The sequence below is a fragment of the Drosophila montana genome, unplaced genomic scaffold (genome assembly GCF_035044405.1).
Source record: "Drosophila montana isolate Dmon_TW-CO22-7 unplaced genomic scaffold, ASM3504440v1 contig_1505_1, whole genome shotgun sequence".
Lineage (NCBI taxonomy): Eukaryota > Metazoa > Arthropoda > Insecta > Diptera > Drosophilidae > Drosophila > Drosophila montana.
Window position 1 is genome coordinate 1,914,474 of NW_026996452.1, and position 24,717 is coordinate 1,939,190.

The 24,717-nt window shown below is 41.3% G+C and overlaps 2 protein-coding genes across 2 annotated transcripts in view; both read right to left on the reverse strand.

Moving 5' to 3' along the window:
- The window catches only part of LOC135432910 (uncharacterized), a 73,269-nt gene that overhangs the window by 20,905 nt on the left and 27,647 nt on the right, over positions 1–24,717 (reverse strand). Inside the window, 2 exon segments of the mRNA XM_064688806.1 lie at positions 980–1,220; positions 5,999–6,126. Of these exon segments, the coding sequence (XP_064544876.1) occupies positions 980–1,220; positions 5,999–6,126 (369 nt within the window).
- Positions 15,720–16,778, reverse strand: Obp85a (Odorant-binding protein 85a). Its single transcript, XM_064693763.1, has 4 exons — positions 16,551–16,778; positions 16,368–16,496; positions 16,155–16,320; positions 15,720–16,084 (listed from the first exon to the last, which is right to left on the reverse strand). Exons 1-4 carry the CDS (start codon positions 16,566–16,568, stop codon positions 15,870–15,872), a joined length of 528 nt encoding a protein of 175 aa, XP_064549833.1. The 5' UTR covers positions 16,569–16,778; the 3' UTR covers positions 15,720–15,869.

Here is a 24,717-nt window from a genome sequence, read left to right on the forward strand (position 1 = left end):
TTTAAACACAGATTAGTAGTACGGCTCTTGGGGTCAGCAATAAATGTCAGCACTGCGAGCAGCTCGAGGGTAAATTTAATTAAAACCCCCAACGAACACGTCGCACCGAACGCTGCTCTTTGGCTGCTATTTTATTTATTTGAGCAACAGTTATTTTTGGAGTGCCAATTTATCAATATATCTAATGAACGATGTGTTTTTAAAGTAAGCCACATGGCTCTAGTCTCATTTGATTCTTCCCATATTCGATAGGATTTTAAACTGTGGCGTCCTAAAGATCGTAATTGATAAGCTTGTCCAAAACATTTTAAGAAACAAACAAGAAAGAATGTTCCTTAAGAAAGTGCCCAACTAAGAGATATCCCTATATAATTATACACTTCTAAACCAGATTATATGTACATTTTTTATGCAATGGAAGATGCGACTTTTTGCCTGCTGCCCAATTTCAATGAGATAAAATTGTTAAAGAGGAATGTGATACAAGTGCTCAATTTTTCACCGATATTTGCTTTTATATTTTATGGGTATTAGATTCGTTCGATGCATATAAACCTGTAGGAAAAAACTTGTACATGCAAAGTTGTATAAAACAGCTTTATGAAAGCAGCTTTCCAAAGGCTGCTGATCTACCAAGTAGAATAATAAATTCAAGTAATAATTGAATCTAAGTTGAGTTCTAATTAAATTCATTCAGGCTTCCAAAGTCATTAGCATCTAGGACTCGGCGAATAGTACTAAATATAGTATATAAAATAAATATATAAAAAAAAATTGATTACATTTCAATAAAGTATAATTCATAAAATCGGACACGTGTCCTTTAAGGATTTATTCATTTTGTGACGCAGTTCTTAATCTGTTTGGGAAAGCTATATTGGATTAAACTGCTACCAGTTGCATTTCTAGGGTGAAGCCCAAATATTAATCATACGCCACGTTGGGCGACATTGGTTTTAGCTGCTGGATTAACACTCACCACGTACAACCAATCGCACCGGTTGACTGGTCAGCGCATCCTGTGCGGTAAAATCACTTGCCGTCACTTGGCACTCCCACAGGCCGTCGTCAAAGTCCAGGGTGGCCGAGCGTATCCACAGTGAGCAATCGCCGCCGATTTGCATGGGCGGCGGCGGCGGATGTAGATCCAGTTGTAGGGCGCCATTGCCGCTCAGTGGACGTGCGGCCCATTCGTATTTCTTCGGATAGATGCCCACTGGCTGTTAGATGTGCGGAGAGAGGAAGAAGAATCTTGGATTACTAAAGCTGCTAAAACAATGGAGTGGCAGGACCATGATGAGGATGATGTGAATGTGGATGTGGATGGAAACGAAATTCTGTGGGCGGGCTACTGGACAACGACATGTTTAGCATGCTTAACTTTTCGATGTAGTCAGGCGTATAATTTTGCTACACGCACACACAAATACACACACTCACATACAGAGACACTGAAATAGACAGATGTATGTATTTACAGAGAGTGTAGCCAGCAGGTTGGCTTTTGAATGGCGCTGACCCAACCCATTGACCCGGCCCGGCCCGGCCAGGCCCGACCCAACCCGCCTCGCACCGCCCCGGCCAGCTGCCTGTCTGCTACCATTTTCAACTACGTGTCATTTAACTCCGCTTACAAGAGTCGTTCTCCTTGTTGCCGTTTCTAAATTGGCATTAGTTTGTTTGCTAATTGGAAATTAAATTACAATTAGTGATCTTTGAGGATGGCATCGTTCGCATTTAAGTATTTATGTTCTATGCCACGCCCCCCTCGTGTATCCGGCTGTATCCTGTCGGGAATGTTTCCATAGCTACCTAATAGCGTTCACGTTGTCCGTCTGCCGGCTTCCAGGTTGCTTAGCCCTTGAACCATTAAAATGTCTGCTCATCTAATGGGTTTAATTAATTGTACACTGTAGTCGCCAAAAAAGGATCAATTGCATCAGGTATGCAGTTATATCAACAATTAATTATTCTTTTATGTTTTCATTTTTAAGGGAATTTCGCAGCATTGCAATTTAGGGCTTTTGCAGCACAATAAAAACAGACAGACAGACATACGGCTAAAATATTGCATGACATTTCATGTGACTGGCCTGGCTCCAAAATTTGGTCGAACGGCACGCGTAATATTCGCATATTCGTATTCAGTATTCGTACAGTTATGCAAATGGATTCATTTGCATTCGACATTAGCTACGGCCAAAAGGCATTTCCATTTGAGAATTATTTAAATTATTATTTCATTTTCGTTTCGACATTTTTGTGTGTGCTATCTTGGCCAACCATCGTCTGGTCAGCTGCACTTGCGTTGGCCGGCGAACCGGGGCTAAGCGAATCTATCTGTGTTATTCTGGGTGTGTCTGTGTGTGTGTGTGTGTCTGTTGGCCAAAACACAAAGCGCATGATGTTCAATAATGTTGGCCAAGCTCTGCCAATTGTCAAAATAACAATTTTGAAAGCCAGCAAATATTTTGTTGTCTCTGAGTTGCTGCTTGAATGTGCATGTCTGTGAGCGTGCGTGTGTGTGAGCTTGTATGTGTGTGTGTGTGTGTGTGAGTGTATGGGTGTGTGTGTGTGTGTGCGTGTGTGTCGGTTGTGCTTGTGATAACCGCCCTCAAAGTGAACTAAATCGTTTCCAATCGACATTATCTTCCATACCACAACATACCGCATTGTTCTGTTTTCTTTGTCAGTTTTTATTCTTTGACTATACCGTGTACTCAAGTTGAGCAAGAGTTTACTTGTGTAGCAGAGAATTACAGTTTCTGCCTTTGAATATATACTATATGAATTAATACATTCTTAGGTAGCTAATATTTGCCTGACTAGCTGTCAGTTAAGACACCTTATAAAAAATTGAAAAAATTAATTGAACATGCATTAATAACATACTTTAAGTTTTGGATTATACCATCGAAATTAATAAAATCTATTATCTAACGAGAAAGAATAGCCGAAATAATTATACCCTTACAGACCGAAACTTTTCATAAGCCGAAGAATGAAAACCCTTGCAGACCGAACCTTTTCATAATGTTCATAATGTTTTGCTCGTATTTAAGAAGCATAAGGAAAATAGTTATAGTTATAGTTACATATAGTCAAAACAAAAGGTAATTCTTACAAGAACCTAATTTTCGACCGAAAGTTCCTATGGCAGCTATATGATATAGTGGTCCGATCCAGCAGCTGCGTGCAACAGAAAGAGGGACGAATGCAAGGTTTCATGACGATAGCTTTAAAGCGGAGATACTAGTTCGCATAGAAACAGGCAGATGGACGGACGGACAGACGGACATGGCTATAGCAACTCGGCTGTAGATACTGATCAAGAATATATATAATTTATGGAGTCGGAGATGTTTCCTTCTATGCGTTACACATTTCGAGATAAAATTATAATAGCCTCTAAAATGGGTATGAACAGGGTATTTAATAGCTGATCAGCAGCCGTAAAGGCATTTTCAGTAGTTAATATTTATGTTTGGCATAAAATTGCTGTGTCCAAATTATGTATGTACATCTGAATAGCTCCAAGAAGCTCAGAGACAGTTAAGCACTTTTGCAATTGGCCCACAATAATTCGCCTTCGATCAATGGCCCTTTCCGTGTCGCTTCTCCTTGGCCCATTTGTTGCTTGTCTCTGGGGCTATTTGGGGGCGAGGTAAGTTCTTCAAGCGATTCTCGAATGTGCCTCTTAATAAACATTTCGCACAAGTATTTATGGACTGTACTTAGCCTCAATTGAAGTGGAAGCTGCACAGTTTGGGACATGGACAGACATGAAAGTTGTCTACTTACGATAACTATACGAAAAATATTATATGGAAAACCATACAAATGCCCTGCAAAAATGGGCAAGTGAATTTTGAAAGCAAACACACAAACAAGAACAACAATTGCTATAAATATTCAAAAATAGGGTGAATTTTAAATGAAAGCGAACAGAACACAGCAACAATGTATGTGTGTGTGTTTATGTTTTCGTGTGTGTGTGTGTGTGTGAGGGTTGTACATGTAAAGGACACTCGACGCATGCAAATGCTTTGCTTGGCCATGCCCATCTATGTGTTTTGCTGCATGGCAGCTCCTTAGTGTCCTGGAGACACAAGCCATGTAAACATTTAAGTATATGCTGCAAATCGAGGCAAAGCGCTGCGATGCGATCCGTTGCGATGTGCAGCATATGAAAAAGTGCATTTGAAATGCTTTGTGATTGTTGTCATGCAAGTAGCCAGAAACGCCAGCCCCAACCACACCCCGTCGGGCATTTGATTTTGCAGAGGCAACTGCCTGGACCGCAAGGTCCATGATACAAGTGAGAGAGAGCGAGCGGCAGAGAGAATGGGGGAGGAGGAAAAGAAGCATCTAAAAGTTATGCTACAAATGCATACAAATGCCATGAATAACAAGCAGCAAAATCATATTCGAGGTAAAGATAAACCGAGCCTCTCATATGCCTTGGACTCGGGCCAACCCAATAATGAGTCCACTCTGCTTCGTATCGTACAGAACATTTTCGACTGCTATGCAAATTAACACGCAGATGTTTTGATTCTATGCCATAAAGCAATAGCCCACAAGACCAAAGTGAAACATGACATTTTGCCAGAAGATTGACATACAGAGAAAGAAAAATAGTGGGAGATCGACTGGAAGATACCCTGCTGCCACCCATAACACACGCTCTTCAACTAATCGAATAATATCAATTTTTCACTCTGCGTTTGTCATCTTCGGCTACATTTGAAATTATGGATCTATTAAATTAATTTAGTTAAAACTCTTTAAATATTGCAGGAGAATTCACAGTCTGTTTTTCTTAATGCAGTATTTGCAAAATAATTTTCACATCAATTATTAAGGAGCACAGTTTTTTTTTAAGGTGAAAAAGTTCAAATATACTGAAACATATTTATATTTATTATTTCGACTATTAGAAATATTTGAAAATTATACTTTCATAACACTTTTAAGCATAAAAATTGTATTGTGTTTGAGAACTACGGAAAATCTATAAAAACTTGTAGGTGATTAATCTTATTGTTCTGATATGCTCCACAATTAACGATATCATTATATAAAGTTTTAATATGCACACGGCATTAAAGAACCTGTCTAATCAAGACTTAATGCTACTATATGTATCAAAAGATCATATAACTCTCATTTTACAAATCACAACAGCTTACACAATTTATTTTTACTTACACAAACTCGCACACATGCACATATTTGTAGCCTTTTAAATTGTTTGTTTCTTTAGAGTTATTTCAAGTCAACGAGCTGGCAACGAGCAAAATACCAAAGTTAGTTAATTGGGTTGCCTGAGCCTTTTGCAGGTGCATTAAATGGAAATTGCAGGATTCTTACATAGATACATTGGAGTAATCCTTTTTGGTTTTTTCTTTTTAACAGGTAAAAATAATGCAGATCTCTGGTTGAATTTGGGACATAGTACCGAAGAGTACTGTTAGATATGTGCTGTTGGTCATAATAGCGTTTTCATGTAGCGCGGCGCCGAATCTAATTGAGTTCATATGTATGTGTGTATGCACGAATGTGTATGTGTGTGTGTATGTATGCGTGTAACTGCCCAAGGCTTCGGTGCGAGCTGTCACGCATATTCGATTAAAACTTTGGCCAGCCACATGGTCCAATCAAAGCGCAGTCGGGTGGGCAAAGAAACGCTGTGCAGGGGCATATCGATGGCAAGGGCAGAGCCGACAGCTTTGCCAGAAGCTCAGTATCTCGTCCTGCCAAAAGGGCGTAAATTACTTTTGGCACATGTGCCTAGGCTGGCAGGCAAAACAACACTTAATTGAACCACAGGACGCGTTACGCATATGTAATGACTTTCAGCTAATGTTCTGCCTGCGTATGTGTGTGAACTAAGGATATTTATAAAGTGCAAGCAAACACTAGCCTCCATATAATATATAAATTAAATGAGCACTGTCAATATGTGTGACTAGTTTACTATATCGCACGAGATTACCTTGTTATCCTTTTGCCAGGAGCACGAGCCGCGCTTATCGATTACTTTGCATGTGAGCAACGCGTCCTCGCGTGGATTCACCTCCGTGTATTTGGGCTGCTCTGAGAATCGTTGAAAGCACTCCATTCCTGCAAAGGCAAAAGAAAACACGCCAAATGAACAACGACAAATATTACGTGGGCATAAAAAATGCGCTCGAATGGACCGAGCTGTTTATTGTGCAATAATCTCACAGTATACCTCGAGCTCCCGTATCCCCCCTCGTGGCTCAACCCTTAACACTTATCTGAGTTACACCTCGCGCGCATTGTTAATAAGGCAACGCGTTGACATTGCTGCATAGCATAATAAATAAGCAGCACTCCCCTTGCCCAGCACCCACTCCGTTGGCTTGTCGCGCATGTAAGTATGCTATATTTTTTAATATCTCTCGCTGCGTCCTGCATTTGTCACGCACGCGGGCAATTATCAACGGCAGTCGCCGCGGCAAGCGCACTGCGGCTGCCATTTGCTTATCTTTGTACTTGCCACGCCCAACACGGGCGCTTCATTATCATTTGGGCTTGCGTTGTTCTTACATACACTTACAGAGAGCTCTTTTAGTTTTTATGTGTAATATACGTTACGCATTGCAAACGGCTTTCTTCGACTTAATATGTTCCATGTGAACGAACTGGTCTCACAGCTTCATAAAACTGGGAACTTCTGCAAGCTTAAATGTCTGTATTTAAGTATCTTATACTATTGCAGTTATATTAATCCAGTTTAAATTTAAATTTATTTGTAATTTATATTTGTGGGCTTTATATTAAAATGCTGTGATTAAAAAACAGTTGGGTTTTAGTTTCACTGTGATAAATATTGTTGTACATGGCACAAATGCAAATCATTTTATTAAATTAGTTGTATTTGTTTTGACAGATATCTGAACCCAGCTAACAAGTTTCATATATTCTTAAAATATAAAAACTAATTTTAACTCTTCAATCGCATAGATTTAATAACAGTTATTATTCGTATTATTATTTTAATTATGTGTGTATGATTTATATAGTTCATTTTTCACTTTCAAATTAGCCTGGTCCTTGTTGTTCAGTTGTCTGCATTGGTCAGGCCGACAACTCTTCCACCGAGGACTGTAAAAATAGTTTACTATATTTAACGAACCAACATAACTTGCTTGATTTCTAAATGTTGCTCAAGAATAAATGACTATACGCAGTTATTCAGCAGCTTTCGCTTATAAATACCAGAGTTTCGCAGTGCATTTAATCTTCGGCGCCTCGTAACTGTTCTCCATTAGCCTCTCGCAGTGAATTTATGTTAATTGCTGGCATGTTGAATATTTTCTTCGCTCTTGCACTCAATTACACCAATTACAGGAGGAAATTACACGCTCTGCTTGTGCACGATAAAAGCAGGTGCTGAAGCCGAAGCTGCCACGTGAGGTGAACCAGTTCTTAATGACTCGGAAACTGAGAGATGCCAGAGAAAAGGGCAGTTGAAACTGGAGCTGGAGCTTGGCCTTTGAACTCTATAGCTGTCTTCATATCTCGCAAGTGTCATGAGCTAATCAAAGGCTTTTAGATATTTAAAGTCAATTTGCATAATATCTAGCCACAAGCATCAAACACCATCCACCAACCACCACCCACCAACAGGCGGAGTGCGTGGCTTCCACTCGTTGTCAGTTGTTGGTTTTGTTTCATGCGCTCTGAATTCCTTGGTCAGCTCACCTGGTTTGCCAACTGCGGCTTATATATGGCCACCAATAAACAAGCATAAATAAACACTCGCATGCGTCGGCATGTGTGTATGCAATTGTGTGTGTGTGCGATTGTGTGATTGTGTGTGTACGTGTTACTTTAAGCCGGCGTTGTTTCTTGTGTGCTGACAACACGTGACCGCCGTTAGCTGCTGGGTTTCCTCATTTTTGACATGGCCACACACATGCACGCACGCACAACCATACTCGCACACACTCACACACACGCGCAAAGGCACACACATGAGAATGCGCGCATACACTCACGCAATGATTTATTATGCGTGATTGGCGTGATTGCCACTTTGATGCTTTATTTCATCTTCCCGTTGTTGTAACCGTTCGCCTGCCCCCACAATGTTGCTGTCGAACCAGACGGACGCCTGCCTCCTACCCCGCTGCCTCCTGTTGCTATTGTTGCGCGCCGTTCGTTGTTTGCGTTTTATCGTTTCTCGTTTATAAATTGGCTTTGTATTTCAATTACGATTGCAGCCGCCATCGTGGGGCATGCAACATGCACCATTGACCCATTGGCCAGCGGCCATTGCTGCCACACATTCCGAATTGGCTGCATTTTCGCGCTCATATTGGCTCATTTGGCATGCGAACCAGCTTTGCTGTTGACATGTTGCTGCCAATGCTGCCAATGCTGCTGCTGACATGTGATTTATGCCGCAACTGCAAGTTGCAACATAGTTGCTGCTTCAAGTTTTAATAGGAAACTCAAACAAGACGTGGCCGCTACTTAATTGAAAGGCATTGTTGCGCAAAGATTTGCAGAGTACATGCAAAAGCCGCAGACAAATAAATAAAAATAATTCCAAAGAACAACGAGAACGAGTGCCTATTTGCATACGACAAATAAAAATATTAAAAATAAATAAGTCCCCAGCGAAATGTAAACTCAGAGAAGCTTTACAGTGAGCGGGACAAAAGCATGCGAAGCCCAAAACAACAGGAAAAAAAAATAAAAAATAAAATAAATAAACAGAACAAGTGAAAAGTGACTTACTTTGGCACTGCTCAAAATTCAATACTCTTGCGAACAAATAATTTGATCTTAGCCAGACAAGAGCGTTTTTCATATAACTACATTTAGAGGCGACTATCTCTTAATAGATAAAAGGTTGCTGATAGGTTTTTTGGTAAAATAACAGATACTATCAAAATATTTTTATGTAAATAGTAACATATTTTATAAGTACAAGCATTTCTATATACCTGCAGTAAAAAAATGAAACCTACCAATATTAATAAAAATTGTTTTTAAATTGAGAAAATTCTTGAAATTGCCATTTGATGGTGATCAGCAATACCTGACTTATTTGTATCTGTCTGCAAGCGCGATCAACTTGTAGAGCGGACTGCTAGAGTATACAAAGGGACGACATAGATATAGATGAAGGAAATGGGCATTGGCGTAGCAACAGCGCCCAACTTGAATCCCCTGCTTCAGCTGCGATTGCAGTTTTAGCTGCCAGCCCTGGCATGCCTCGCCCTGTTGCAAAAGCCCTCAAGTGCGTGCCGCTGAGTGCTGCTTACAGCTTTTTTGTTGTTGTTGCAACTGTTGTTGCTGCTGCCTCTGCTGCTGGCGATGCCCGCGCGCGCGTGCCACGCTCAAGTGGCGCTTGTGCTTTGTGTAGTATGCTCTCGTCTCCTGTGCTTAGTCCGCGCTTCGTTCGGCGTTCCACGTTTCGAGTACGCGACGTGCCTGCGCACAGCGAACAAGGATAACAATTACTCTAGTAGCATGTCCGTCAATTGTGTCCCAACTGTCTGCCGTACGCTTTTCGCTGTGCGCGTTTTTTATTTCAGTTTTTCATTCGGTTCGTTTCGTTTTATTTATTTTCAATTGTTTAGAGCTTAAATACTTTGCTCGGGCCCCTTTAAACGCACACATTTTCTGTGCTACGAGCACAACGCGTGTGCTGTTGCTCTTCAGCATGTCAGCGGCAGATTCGTCTGGTGCCTGCCGCTGTTTACTTTGGATGATGCATTGCAGCGTAATAATTTCACGTAGACGTCCGCGGCATAAGCCTCGGTGGCTGCTGTAAAAGGGGTCAGCTGGGCGCCTCTCAGCTGCAGCTGGCCGACTATAAAACAGCTGCCAAAGTGTTTGTCGTACTACGTTACTCATACGCCGAGTGTGCTCTAGGGCAGCTGCCAGCTGTGCTCTCTGTTTCTCTTGTGGCACTAGACAATTTAAGGCCATTTCCCAATGCGAGTTCACACTACAGCACCGCAATGCCCCGCACCGCACGGACCACCTAGCCTTTAGCTATTCCCAGTGCCTGCTTTGCGCCGTTTGAGACCACCTTTCGACGGACTATTGTAGGTGGCAATCAATGAAAGCAATTTGTGAATCTCTTGTGCAATTCTGTGAAATACAAACGAGCTCAATCCGCAGGCACAACACACACACGCATACGCACGTATACATACACACGCACGCACACTTGAGGCAAATTGGCAGCTAAGAAGGTTCTATACAAAATTGAATGCAAATCAAACATGGACGATGATTTTGTAAATTTTCAAATTTATAACATAGTAAAAACGCAAAGCAACAGCAGAAGAAACTCCCCCCCCTCCCCCCCCACCCCCTTTGCCCAACAACCAGGCACTCGCAGTAACACACACACACACAGTAAAAAATACACTAACATACCTAACACACGCTGAGTAGGTGCTAAGCAAACATGCAAGCCATGGGGATTATAACAGGGAATACTCGTTTGCTCTACACAAAAAAGGCGAGCCAGACGCACCCAAAAACAACAACAAGGGAAGCAACAATTACAACAACAATAACAACAACAACAACAGCAAAAACAACATCAAGAATTGCGACAGCAACACGGAGCATCAGAAAAGCAAACGCGCAAAACGTTTAGAATCCCTGTGCGGTCCCTTAGCTATACGCATGTGTGCGTGCGTGTGCGTGTGTGTGTGTTGGTGTGTGTCCTAAGCTAAAATGGTATCCTTGCTTTATCCCTGTGGCTGTATGCCGTTGCCTCGAAGCCAGTTATACGGCCACCTACTTAAGCATAATGATATATTTAGCTTGCCAAGTGATTGTTATTTGATATTCAACAGATTTCCTACGCTTTGCTTTTCATGCATAGCCCCCACCCCACAGCCCTACAACCAATCCCAGGACTTCCATTCCTCTTATCCAGCTCAATGTGTGCTGTTGCTGTTGTTGTTATTATTTCATAAGCTTCGCTTCTCACGCTTGCTTTGAGTTACCATTAGGTTGCTCGCCCGTCTATTTGAAGTGTTTGTGTCAATAGTGCGTATACGCAATGTGCTTTAGCAGATTTATTATGAGTCCGGTTGGGTCACTTGAGGTCACCCAACACAAAGCCAGGGCTGCCAGCGATTAGCCTATATCTATATATACATACATAAATATACATATGTATAGATAAGTTTAATTTAGGGACGTGTCTTCACAAGCGAAAACGTGCGACAACATTTTCCATTTTCAAAAAGTGATTTATAATTTCAAAACAGACACAAGAGCTGCTGCTGAGCCTCTCACCCGTCTCTGACCTTTGCCATTGACAGCTGTTGTGATCGTTTTTGATTTTTATACTCTGCTCTCAGGCGAACAAAATGGGTGTATTGGTGTTGGGACAGAGTTGGTAAACATGGGTATACTGGCCGAAGATCTTCACTTCCGAAAATCGATTTCTATATCTAGCATATAGCTGTGAGAGCCACGCCAACTTACGCTCTTAATTATGTTTGAATTTATACTGAAAACAGTGTATGAGCCAGTCGCAAGCTCTCGCTTGCGAAGCTGTTAGTTTTTTTCATATTTTCATAGCTCATTGATTGGCGCGCGAAATGGTCTGTAACGCTCTCGTTCGCACAGTTTTTATTATTATTATTGTTGTTCTTGCTGCTGTCTGGTACTCGAAATTTATGCATTTATTTGTAGCGGCGAACATGGCTCTTTGATTTATTGTATTGTGCTCTCATATTGTAATATTTCTGCTCGGCTGCCGCTCTCCAAACAGTTCGGTGTGCGTGCGTTGTATTCATATGCCTGTCAAGTGGCCACTTTGGATTAATGCTTTGGCGCTGGTTTATATGTTGTTCCAGTATTATATTTCACTTCGAGCTGTGCCCCACTTGACCAAAAGTTTTATTTACTTTTATACGGCCTGGTCGAGTACATCGATTAGCAGCCGTTGGCAAAGAGTGCACTCTGGGGTTTTAAGGCCTGAAATAGCGGCAACATGCAGCAGGCAATGCCCCAGAAATATGAAATATGGGCGCGCATATTTAATCAGTGAAAATCCGACACCGAATGAAATTGGATGGCGACAGGTTTTTCGTGGCGCCGGAAAGCTAGTGTCAAAAGCACGCAAGGCACAGGCAAATAGCTAGAAAGTGTCCAAAGGTAAGCCCCCCCTCCACACACACACACACACACACACACACACACACACACCCACACACGCCCACACACACACGCACACACTTGCCGTGGCGACATTAATATGCAAAAGGGGTTTTGCCTGTGTCACGGACCGGCCCACCTGGCGTATACGCAACAATTAAAAAACCCAACAGCACAAAACATAGCTAACATGCCAAACAAAAGGGTGCGGAAGGGGTGCGGAAGGGGTGCGGAAGGGGTGCGGCTGGTGGTTGCACTGTGTGACAGATAAGCGTAATAACAATTCATTAAAATATATATCTAAAATCTGCTGCTTTCAGGGCCATAAACTTCTGATATCTAATGCAACAATTAGCCCCAGACTTGTCAGATGTCGTGCGTATGCGTGTGTGTGTGTGTGTGTGTGAGCGCAAATAAAGCCATATATGACAGAAAGTGGAAATATCTGGGAAAATTAAATACCCTGCACGAACAGATAAAATATACGCTTTACTTTCATATATAAAACAATTAGCTCAATTAGCTGACATGGTGATAGGATCTTAGTTTAAATCGTGACAAATGACTCGCGTGTCGGATATCGATTGCGATGAAGATAACGTGAAAGATATTTCCTTTAATTTTGATAGCCGCTTCAAGGCTATAAGCCCGATATTTATCCACAGAGAGGAGTAGTTTTCGAGAGTCAATATTTGATTTCGGGTAGAAAGATTTAGCTCGTAGTACTGATCTCTCTTACATACCCTGCAGAGCTTCAGAGCCGGTGCAGGGTATTCAAAACTTAATTGAAATGGCAGCCAGAATTTAATATAATACAGCACAGACACTGATGCCAAGTCACGCCCCATTGCTCCATAGCAATAATCAGGGTTTCCATTCAGAGATTCATTCATGCAAAGACAAACATTCAATTTGATGCTCAATGCTGTATGTGTGTGAGTAAATATGAGTTTCGGTGTGGGTGCGTATGTCCATGTGTGTGTTTGGCTAGCGACTGGAAAGTTTTTGCTTATTAATTAAACTAATTAATTGCACTTTATTATACATTCCGAAACACTCGAACGGCCTGGCTGGGCTGGTTGCCAACAATTTGCTTAAATTAATGCACTTAGCAAAAGTTATGATATGGTGATAATCGTAATAATACCCCGCACTCGATGCAAATAGTTCTCGTAAAACAAATCAAATTATGTCATTAGCTGCGTTCCAAAAGGCCAAACAAAGTTGCGGCCTTTACTCTCGTGCGCTTTGAATTCGCCTCACACAGTTTGATTGATGAGTTGTGCGTGTCTGCGTATGTTCATTGAGGAGCAACAGCTTATGAGCTTGTCGAGCTGATCAAAAGGTTATGTCATTCATGAAGCATTGACTGATGTCAAAGTTCAGCTAATCAGAGAATTGTTTGACTGCTTTTAATTGCACAGCCAGACTCGTTGGCTTGTGTGTTATCCTCTCACTCAAAGTAAAATTACAGCTTTGAAAACGCACACCCACTCACACAAACATACATATGTACATACACACACACACACAGTCCTACAACTGCGCCATGCGACTTGTCTAGCTTTTCAGCACTTGAGCACGTTAGCCACCGTCTCGTCCGCCCTGAGGGCGTTGCTCACTTTGTCGCGCGTCTTTTGCAGGCACTTAATGTGCCGCAGCCCCACACCCTCACACAGAGCGCTACCCTTTAACGGTATTGTTGTACGAGTTGCCTAAAAACAATGCAAATGCAGGCGTCGCAGATGCAACAACAACAACCAAAGGCGCGGGCGCAATCAGAACGAATAACGAGCAGGACGAGCGACACTGGAGACAAGCAAATTTCAGCACGGAAGCGGAAGTCATTGTTGTCGCACAATGGCGAACGCGTCGCAATTATAATAATTTTGATTGCACTTCCCTCGCTCCCTGCAAAGCGCCACAAGCCAGCAGCCAGCTTGTTATTGTTGGCAGTGGTTGCATGAATTATGCAGCTTCCTTGTCCCACCAGCCGCCCCCAGGGGCTGGTTGACTGCACAGACCGGCCAGACTCACACGTGTAACATGCCTGAGGCAGGACTACGATTATTATATATTTTTTTTTTTGTATTTTCTAGTGAATTTTTATTTTAATTACGAGCACTCGACGTCTTTTATTTGACTCGTTGGCTGCGTTGGGGCCCGGCCGTGGCAAAGCGAAGCGGCAAGCTGAACTAATTAGCTGGCACACAAATGAGGCAATACCTAGTGGTCATTAGGTACTTGAGCAGCGGTACGCAGAAGGCCGGGTATCTAGTGAATTCTTACAACTCATTTGCAAGGCGTTGCCAGTCTTTGGCTCGTCTTGGCCAGACTTTGTCTGTAAAAATAATTTTCTTAAAAGCTGGCCAAACGTGCGCTTTGATTTGGCTAAGTAAACTGTAAAACTGTAAAACTCGACAAAGCCGCAAATGGAAAAGGCTACAAAATTGCTACAAGCTTTTGCCTCTATGTGTGTCTGTGTCTGCGCGTGTGTGTGTGTGTGTGTAACTTGGCTATCATTTGCTTTTAATTTGACTCAAGGGCGTAATTAAAGAAAAATGCAAAAGCTCTTTGATTGCCAGCCAGTGGAGCTCTTAGCAATGGCATTGAGGGGGCTGAAAATGCAAATCAAAGCAAGACAAACGCAAAGCAAAAGACGTAGAAAAGACTTAACGAAGGAGATAGTGCGAGTGAGAGAGAAATCTAGAAATCTAGTAATGTGGTAATTGTTTTAAGGCTCAAGCACAAACACGAACAGAGCCTTAAAGGAGGATGCGACCGAAATTCCATTTAACCTGACGCTGCGGGGCCTGCAAGATGGCTCAAGCTGCCTGCTGGCTGTTGGCTGTTGGCAGGCGCTGAGAGGCACTGGACTAACACATAAATTTGCCTTTGTTTCAGTTGCATAACATGTCCTGTGACACACACACACGCACAGCGACACCGACGCCAGTCAACTTTTACTGCTGACTCGGCTTCAGGGATGTGCAAAAATAGAGAAAAAAATATAAAACACGAAAAACAACTAAAAGCGTTGCAACCGACTACTTCCGACTACGCAATGCTCTATCACACAGTGTATAAAAGAGAAAACTTCGAGCATGGTTGCGAAAGTGGGCGTGGCAACATTATCTAAGGTAACATCACAAAATTCATCAGCAATAAACCTTATGTGGCAAATGCGAGCATGCAATTGTATTTCTTGCGGACAGACGGACATTGCACAAAGCCAATTCAACCTTTTTTACGCTCCGAACAGAGTATATAAAACCAAGTGCCACAACGCTTGGAAGTTTGAAGGAGCAGACGAAGTTATGCAAAGTCAGCAGCAGCGGACATTGACATGCGAGCACATCTGCATGTGTGTGTGTATGTGTGTATGTATGTAGGGGAGATTCAATTTGCAGTTTTGACACTGCAGCATAGGAGTCCAGCACACACATACACACACACATGTAAAACTAACCCACACAGTGAGCAAAGTCAAATGCCATATTTCATCTATGACTTTTATGACTTTTTCTTTTATTTTGAAACGGTTTTTTCTTTGCGCCACGATGGTGCAACACGAATTTATATGCATGCAGAACTTTAATACATTTCATTTACACGTATCACCTTTTGGCTGCTTTTTGCCCAGAGGTGTGTCTGCGTTTGCGTGTTTGGGTGTGTGCGTGTGTGTGTATATACTCCTACGAAAGATTCGTTTCAATGTCATCCACGCACTTTGTAAAGAAAGTTTGAGCCATGTGGCATTGGGCGCTGGGCGAGTAGAACTCCTTGGGGCACTTCTGCATCGCATGGATGCGCACACAGATGGTCACGTGCAACGCGAACGGGTTGCACTTCTCCTCAATGAATTCAATATCCGGCAGATGCAGCGCAAATCGTGCTGCGTGCTGTGCGCCTGCAAGTAGGCAACGCTCTTTTTTAACACACTTTTCCCGCTTGCCCTGGCTAGCCGTGCGGCGACTTACGATAGGTTTCGCACTTGGCATACGCATCGAACATAAAGGCAACGGTTGTGGCTTTTGGCTGTGGCAGTATGTGCTCCAAGTTTTGCTTTACACGGCTCATGTCCAGGCGAAAGGGCGGATCCACATCAATATAGCCAGAGCCTATATAGTTGCATTCTTCCAGGCACTGCGAAAATTTTAAATATTCGCTTTGATTTAAGCAGCATAGCTTACCATGTTGATGGTATAGAGCTCGGCGAAGGTAAAGTGACGATCTTTGGGCAACTTTAAGCTGGCACGACAATCTGCGTAGCCTGTGTCCAAGCTGGGACGCGTCAGCTGGCAACAGCTGGCCGACAGGCGCTGTCAAGGATCGAATGCTTTTATATACTGCCTTTAGATGTGGCTGTCACTTACTGTGGCATTAGCACGCATCCCCTTGCAGCTCAGCTCAGGCTCAGCATTGGTAAAAATAAAGAGCAATAGCTGAAAACGTTTAACTCAAATAAAAATAAAGATTCTGGATTTGGTACACGACTTGAAATTCTGTGCTGCATTTGGTATATGTATATATGAATACGGAAAGGTTCAGCTGGAAATTTAGTGTGGTTAAAACCTAAGAATTTTGATATTTTTTACAAATATTTTTGTCTTTATTTTCTTCAAATCTGAATGTTAGATTTTCTCAAACTTGTTAAACTTAAATCTTTTAAATTACGTCAAATATTATTGAGTATACAATACTATTTATATAGAAATACTTGAAAAAAAAAATGTCTATTCCAGATAATGATAATGAATTCCAACAACTTTCTCTTTTTGGATAATCTATTTATTATGATCTTAGAATTCTTAAGTTTTGAGAACATTTCCTTACATTGAAAAGGAATAATTAGGGCCTGAATTAAATCTTTTCTGACCATTTCTCTTGTGCTTATCGCTTATTTGTAATTAATAGTTAGCTCGCACATATTGTTATTTATACATTTCTTAAAGAAATGATAATTAATGTAATAATTAATAAATATACCAATTTACTTGGCCGATCAGTGAAAGCAGGAAGAGCTATATTTCACATGCGGCCGCGAGATTCGAAACTTGAGAGCTTGTGTTTCTAAGTCCAAATATTCTTTTAAGCATATTAATATTTTACTTCGGAATAGTTTCGGTATATTGAAATGTAAAAATTTCAATTATTTTACACTGTTTGTAAAATCCCAAAAATTGCAGCTATCTTTCGCTTTGCTAGTTACAAATTTTCAAGCGTGTAAATTTAATATTAGGAGGTACTCACGAAACTCACGAGCGTTAGTATGCGCGTTATTTGGAGTGTTGCCTGCATTGTTAGATTGAAAGAGCGACTGTCATGAGCACATTTGAATTGTATTAACGTTTAATTGAATGATGCCGGATGTGGCATCAAATGGCGCACATTTCATGGACGCTGCGCGCACTTTGCATTACTTTTGCCAATTAAAATAAATTAAATCATCAAAGTGGCCAATTAGCGTGCGTGGCATTTACATTTGACTGGGCAGACAGACGGGCAGACAGACGGACAGGCCGACGCACCTAACGCTCTGGCAAATATTTTAATTGGCAGGCAGCAGCAGAGGCCAAAAATAAATTGAACTATTCACAAAGGACATCCTCTAATTTATGGGCGTTTCAATCAAACAAGCACTGGGCCAGGTCAGATGGGCACAAGTGCAGGCCAAGACTTTGGCCCGGCGCTAGGACATCGATGACGCCGTCCATGGCCATGATTAATATTGTTGTCACGCAAGCATCACGCATACGCAGCGCTGGCGTCCAAGAACACAAGGTCAGAGTCAGCCAACGGGCTGGCAAGTGGCGCTAGAGCCAAGTTAATAAATTGTTTGCCGTTGTTAACTAAATTTTGATTACCAGCAGGGGGCGTCCGGCAAGGAGCGCAGTGGGAGTTGTGGGCTGAGTTGATTCTTGGCGCTGGCAACACTTTTCTTGATTTATTGATATGCTAATTGAGTGTTTGCACGTTGCCCCCTTTTTAAATACCAGCGCTGACTTATTTTCTGCGTGTCCGTATCTGTGTGTGTGTGTGTCTATCTGTGTGCGTGGTTTTTGTCTGTTGTTGTTGTTGTGCTGTGTGTGTGTGACCGGTCGAAATTATGAGCCATGGCACGCAATTTGCATGGCAAGTGTTGTTCAAATTAATTGTAAATGGTTGTAATTTGCTGTTGCCGTTGCCGTTGTTCGCCTTTCGCGTTTACAGTTTAATAGCAGCTTACACGATCTCAATTCTCAACTTGCCTCCTTTATGTGGCAGCTTTAATTAATTTATGGCCATGTCTACCCGCGGGCGGCCACGCCCGCCCCTGGTAAATGCGCCGTCATTTTGGACTTTGAGCGTGTTTAACGTGACGTATGAGTGATTTATGTTGATGGAGTGCACACGTTAAGCAATGGCCTTTTGACACAGTTAAACTGTCAATTGTCAATCGTCACATTTCGTCGGAATAGACCCAGGTTAAGTATATTCCAAACAAATACTGATATTGCAAATCAGATCAAAGAAAGCTGTTGACTATTTTCACTTTTGTTTGTGTACTTTTTTCTCTAACTAATTTGTTGGTTTAATTTCAGATTTTCCCAGATTTAGAATTAAGCTGATATTAATAATGTTGGCTTTCGAATTAGCATTGAATAATACTTTTAGCTTTTACTCATTACAAAATTTTTTAAATTAATTAATTATTTGTTTAATCATGTGTTCTTTGAAAACTGAACGTAAAAAGACTGTAGGATTGTGATGTAGCTCCCATCGGTAACTTGACAGTAGTCCGTTTCAGAATTAACGGGTAAATATTTTGTATCTTATAGATTATATCCCTTGATCAGAGCTTTCTGGCACTTCGATTCTCTGCTCTGCTTGCATTTAATCAAGCACTGATTTATGCAAAAAAAAATTGATTTTCCCAATGAAGTTTATATATGCACGAACAATTTAAAAGAGCCTCTGCTACGGCGACTTCCCTTTTCGATTACACCAAGTGCGCGCAAAGCGGCTTAGGCTCCTCTGCAATACCCTGCAGGCAATAGCAACAACTGAATAAGAGTAGTCGAGCACATTCTATATTTCTATATATGTAGTATATATATTATTATATATACTATAAATATCCCGTTCTCTAACCCACAATCTAAGCACAGTATTTTGGTAGAAATATGTATAGTACATTTGATTCCGTTGCGTGGAGCTTACTCTTTGCTATTTGCCACACAGCGGGATACACACACACACACACACACCCACACCCACCCACAGACTGGCATACACATGTGTTAGCTGTGATTTTTTGCGCAACACTGGGATTTGCTGGCATAATTACTTAAATACAAGTGGGAATTATTCGCCTACAGTTGGATTTGTATGCCTGGTTGCCTAGTTTATCGCTGTGGCTCCTGCTCATGTTGGAGAAATTATATTCATGGGCCGGGAGGGGCGTGGTTAGCTGGGATGGCTCTTTTTTAATGAAATTATTTGTTATTACGCTTAGTTTACTACAACGTCTGCCCCAGAGCTTATACATATCCTGCCACCAGCGGCGACGCAGGCATCCTTGCAACGTCGTTGAGGCACGCAATTTAATTATATTTCCTACTTCGTGGCGAACAAGTAGTGTGTGTGTGTGTGAGTGTGTGCGCGTGTGTATGGGCTGCCGAAATTAGTATGAAATTGTTAATGCGATAACAGATTGCCTTAGCGCGTGCGTGTATCTGTGTGTGTATGTAAAGTTGCTAGGCAGCAAAAAAAAAAGGAAACATTTCCTAGCAAATAAATTTGATAGAGCCCAAACTGATTTAAGTGCGCCGTAAGCCCATTCGAAGCGATTTACTTTTTCGGCAATTTTCCTCGTTGGGGAAAATTCATTAAGTTTTGAAGCATGTGCAGCAACTACTTCTGCCGCTGGCTAGTGGAACTCGCATTTCAAGAGATTCATTTTCCCCATGCCACATTAATCGTGCCTTAGCCAGCTGATGCGTTGCCTTCCCAGTGCTCCGCGTGCTTCGAATGCTCCTGGAGCTCAAGTAAGAATTTCATTGAAGACGCATTTGCGGTAAACGCTGGGGCGTGTGCTGGAGCCCAACTAAATTAAAGATGCATCTCACGCGGCTCCCCACACGCTGCCGGGTAGCGGAGAGTGCGGCGAAGAGTGCGCAGAGCTGTCGTCTTTTGCCGTATATAAATCAGTTTTAAATGCGTATAAATAAATAGAGCTCCACCTGCCGCAGGTGGGCGCTACAATTCACAACTACAGTGGCCACTGGCAACAGCACCTGCTGCCAGCCGAGCAGAGTCCAAGTCGAATAGCTCGCCAACAGTTTAGCGTCAGCGCCACTTGACAGCTGCAAAGTTAACTGTTCTACTATTTGACTTGCTGCCAAGGTCAGACTTTGGGTTAGCATGCTACTATCGATAGAGGTAGTTTCTAAAATTATAGCATATATTTCAAATAAAATATATATAAAATCACGTTCGACCAAAAACAAATTAAAATTATTATGTGAAGAAAAATGTGAATTTTTCGATCATATTATTAAAATTTAAGGGCTGAACATTCATGCATATATAATATAGATATATATTCTGCAAATAGAACCTAAAATCAGGAGTGAATTGAAATGTTTGATGATGAATTTGCCATAGATAATTCTAAACAAATAATTCTTTTGATAGCTTTTAACCATTTCCAATACTTACAATAACAATTGATGATTCTTGCCGTATGTTTTTAGACATTATATATGGTTGCTAAAACCTACCAACAATTTTTTCTGCTTAAGCTATGTGTTATATATGAAAAAACTATTTGAAATGAGGTATCACGTCTCAAAATAACGAAAGCCTTTCGTTTATCTGAATTTTCAATATGCTTTACTCCATACTCAATACACCCAGTTATGCCCTATGAAACCCTTACCTATGACCTGTCACAACCGTAAGGCTTAATCACAGCTTACATTATGTATTATATTGAAACTATCCTCAACATCGATAGTCCCTTAAACACTTAAACATATCATATAACACACACACACACACACAGACTCGAAGACCCATACACATACATACACACAACAAATACTCGCTGCGTAATCCGTTGTCTTCCTTTTGACAATTTATGTTATGCTGTCAGGGGCATACCGCCTGGAACGCTCGCATGTCCTTGGGTATGCGCCTGGGATACATTGAGGGAGGCGGGGTTGGGTGTATTAGAATGTGTCGTCCTGTTTGCCATGTATTTGCTTTTGTAGCTGAGATTGCGCGTGCGAGCTTGTTATGTACGCAACGTATTTGAGCGCGGCTTGCAGAGCCCCTTATGCCTTTTAGAAACAACTCTCAATTTCTTTGAGACTTTTTCTCTTTCGTTATTCTCTTAATACTCGCTAATGTACATACTTGACTGGTTTTAATCAAAGGATTTTCACATAAAATTTAACTAATTTACTTTGCTTTTATTTAATTCTTTTGCTTATGTATACAATTTCCCCTGCTCGGGTGTCCGCAGCTCTGTGCTAGCTGTTGGCGCGTTATTGGAATTTCATAGTCTAATTTTCCAGCTCTAATTAAATTTTAATTACGCGCCTTTTGAGCCGGCGTACGTGAACGAGCTTTGGCATCAAATTGGCAACTCTGCTGGGCACTGGGTGTGCGAGTCTGTGTGTATTGTGCCTTTGACAACATTTCTGGCGAATTGCGTTATTAATTTTTATCTATTCTCACCCAGCAAATTATGCATAAAATGGCTTTGGGGTCGCTGCCAAATTAAAGCGCTGCATATGAAAAACAGTAGCACACTTTTTGGCGCCACATAAAATAAAATTTATTAAAGCTGCAATAAAGTTTTACTTTCGCTTCTGTGGAAAACCAGCTGCCGGAAATTGTTGTGCCAGGCAGACTTCCCCACTAACACACGAACACACAAACACATACTCCGCCGCAAACACACTCGCTGCATTTTTTGACTTTCTTTGTGGGCTTGTTGGTGTGTATCTCTGGCCCCAGCCCCAGCCCCAGCCCCCCACAGCCTCAATGCTTTCAATGGCAGAGAACAAAACGAAGTAAAAAATGAAATGCAGCCATAAACAGTCAGCAACATCAAAAAACAACTACAACAAAAACAATAAAAAGTTTTGGCATTTGTTTTGGTTGCATTTTGTGATGTTTTGTTATGGCCACCAAAAAACATCGTTTAGGCAACGATAGAGAGGGGGAAAAGGGAGATAGCGACTGAGAAAGAGAGAGAGAGCACGCTTAGCTACGCTTTCAAGAACTTTGAAATTAAAATAATATCGGGCGAAAAATGCATGATATTTTAAGTAATTATTTTGCATGAGTGCCCCGAAAGGCATGCAACACATTTGCCAGGCTGCGAGGCAGTTGCAGCAGCAAATAGAGTGCACTACGAATAACAAATATATTATTTCGTTTGCTCTTATTTGCTCTGTGTCACTGACCCCCTCTCTACCTCTTACTCTCTTATCTCATTGAAGCAATGTTTTTATTGAATTAAACAAATTTGTTTCTAATTTGCAACTGGACGTGCCATCACCAACTGCTCCATGTGTGGCAACAGGCGCACGATTTAGGCCAACTGCTAACAAATGTCGCCAGGCTGCATACACTCTGCTCTCTGTGGCATCAGCTCGGCCAGCTAGCAGCTGCTTTATTTGGCAGTGGTGCATATTTACCAGCCGTAGCAATGCTGACATTTGACTATTTGATTTGCATCAGCAGCAACTGCAGCTGCAGCAGCAACAACAACAACTAATGATAGGCAAACTGTATGTGCAAATTGGTTCTTAAAAATTCTTGGCAATTAGCCAAGCTTACTGGTTCAAAGTTTGTTAATTTAAACGGGGTCATCGGTCAAAAAAATTCATTTTAAATAAAAAAAAAATAGTAAGTTAACTCAATAAAAAGTGCTAGTCTGCATGTTTTTGCATTTTTCTGATATTTTTCAGTTGATATTTGTGACATTTTCGCATTTTCCATTTCAAATTCTGCCTGACACCCTGTCACTCATAATTACAAACGCCCCTCATCAACAAAATGCGCATAAAACAAAGCTGCATATTTTCACATGTCAGTTGCATTTTATCACGCATAAAAAAAGAAAATATAAATATAACTAAGAGTCGAGCAGTTGGAAAATGCGTTTTGATAAGCATACAAAGTTTACAAAATATATATATATAATATGAAATATATATAATATATGAAAATATGCAATATTATTTGATTTATATGGTCTATAAAATAAATTACTCTAAGCAAGGATCCATATAAATATTCTGATTATTATTATTCTGAGAGGGAGAAAAATATTTCAGTATTAATTTCAAAGATAAATATGTCGTGTTTCTGCTAAGTAACAGGGTTTTATGGCAATACGCAGACGACCTAACACCAAATAGTACGATGTAACATAATTGCAATAAATTGAAAACATGTTTAACGTATAGAGAGATATTCCTGACTCCATAAAGTATTCCTGATAAATATCAATAGCCGATTAGATATGGCCAGACTAGACCCTCAATTTTAAGGGTTTTTTTATATAGCTGCCACAGGAAAGTTTGGACGAAAAAAAGTTTCTTGTTGACAACTTTACAGTTTTTAAAGATAGGTATTTCGTGCAAACTCGGCAATTACGATCTACACTATTCTATCCGCATATCTGCAAAAACTTAAGCTTAAAAGTGTATTTAGTCCTCGACGTGACAGTATTGGTACGAAAAAATAGGATGAATTAAATGTGCGGAGTTTAACGTGTGTGTCGGATATGCAAATGTGACTTTTTGAAATGGCAACTTATGAATTTCCCGATGGCTCGACAGTTTGCAGACATGCAAATTCCATGAAAAGCTGAAAAGTCATTTGCAAGAGTAACAACAGCAACCAGTGCGAGGGTGGCATGCGGGTGTGGTCCTAAAGTGCCTCTCGAACAACGAATTGATATTGACAAGCTGGCTGCAAGTGAAATGTAATCAATATGCAGCATTTGTAGTATGCTGTTGCCACGGGGAACGCCCGCGCGCCCCACGACTTGTCGTGCGAAGTGTGAGTTTGAAAGGAAAGCCAGCTACAAATGCGCAGAAGAAATTGTCAATTTTGCGTGAATTGACAACAAAACAAATTGATAAGTTAATTCAGCTTGAAGCTGTGGCATGTATTTGGTGGCATAGTGCGTGTGTGGCAAGCGGCGCTCTGTATCAAATTATTTGCCGCCGAGATAAGAGGTGCAGCAAGGTGCGTGATAAAAGTTGCCTGAATTTCAACATTGTTGACATGCAACTCTATTGAGCTGCTGCTTGCAACACTCGCCATGCCACACTAAAGCAACACAAAATGTGTCGCCCGGCAAAAAAAAAGAAAAGAAGAAGAGCTGCAATATAAAATTTTACGAGTCGTTTACACAAATGGCAACACTGTTGCCAATAAACCCCAGTCGAGCGCTGCCCCAGCAAAGGTCGTGGCACCATCCAAAGCATTCGCTCTCGCTGCACCTTTAATTCTTGCCCCAACTACTCGACTGTT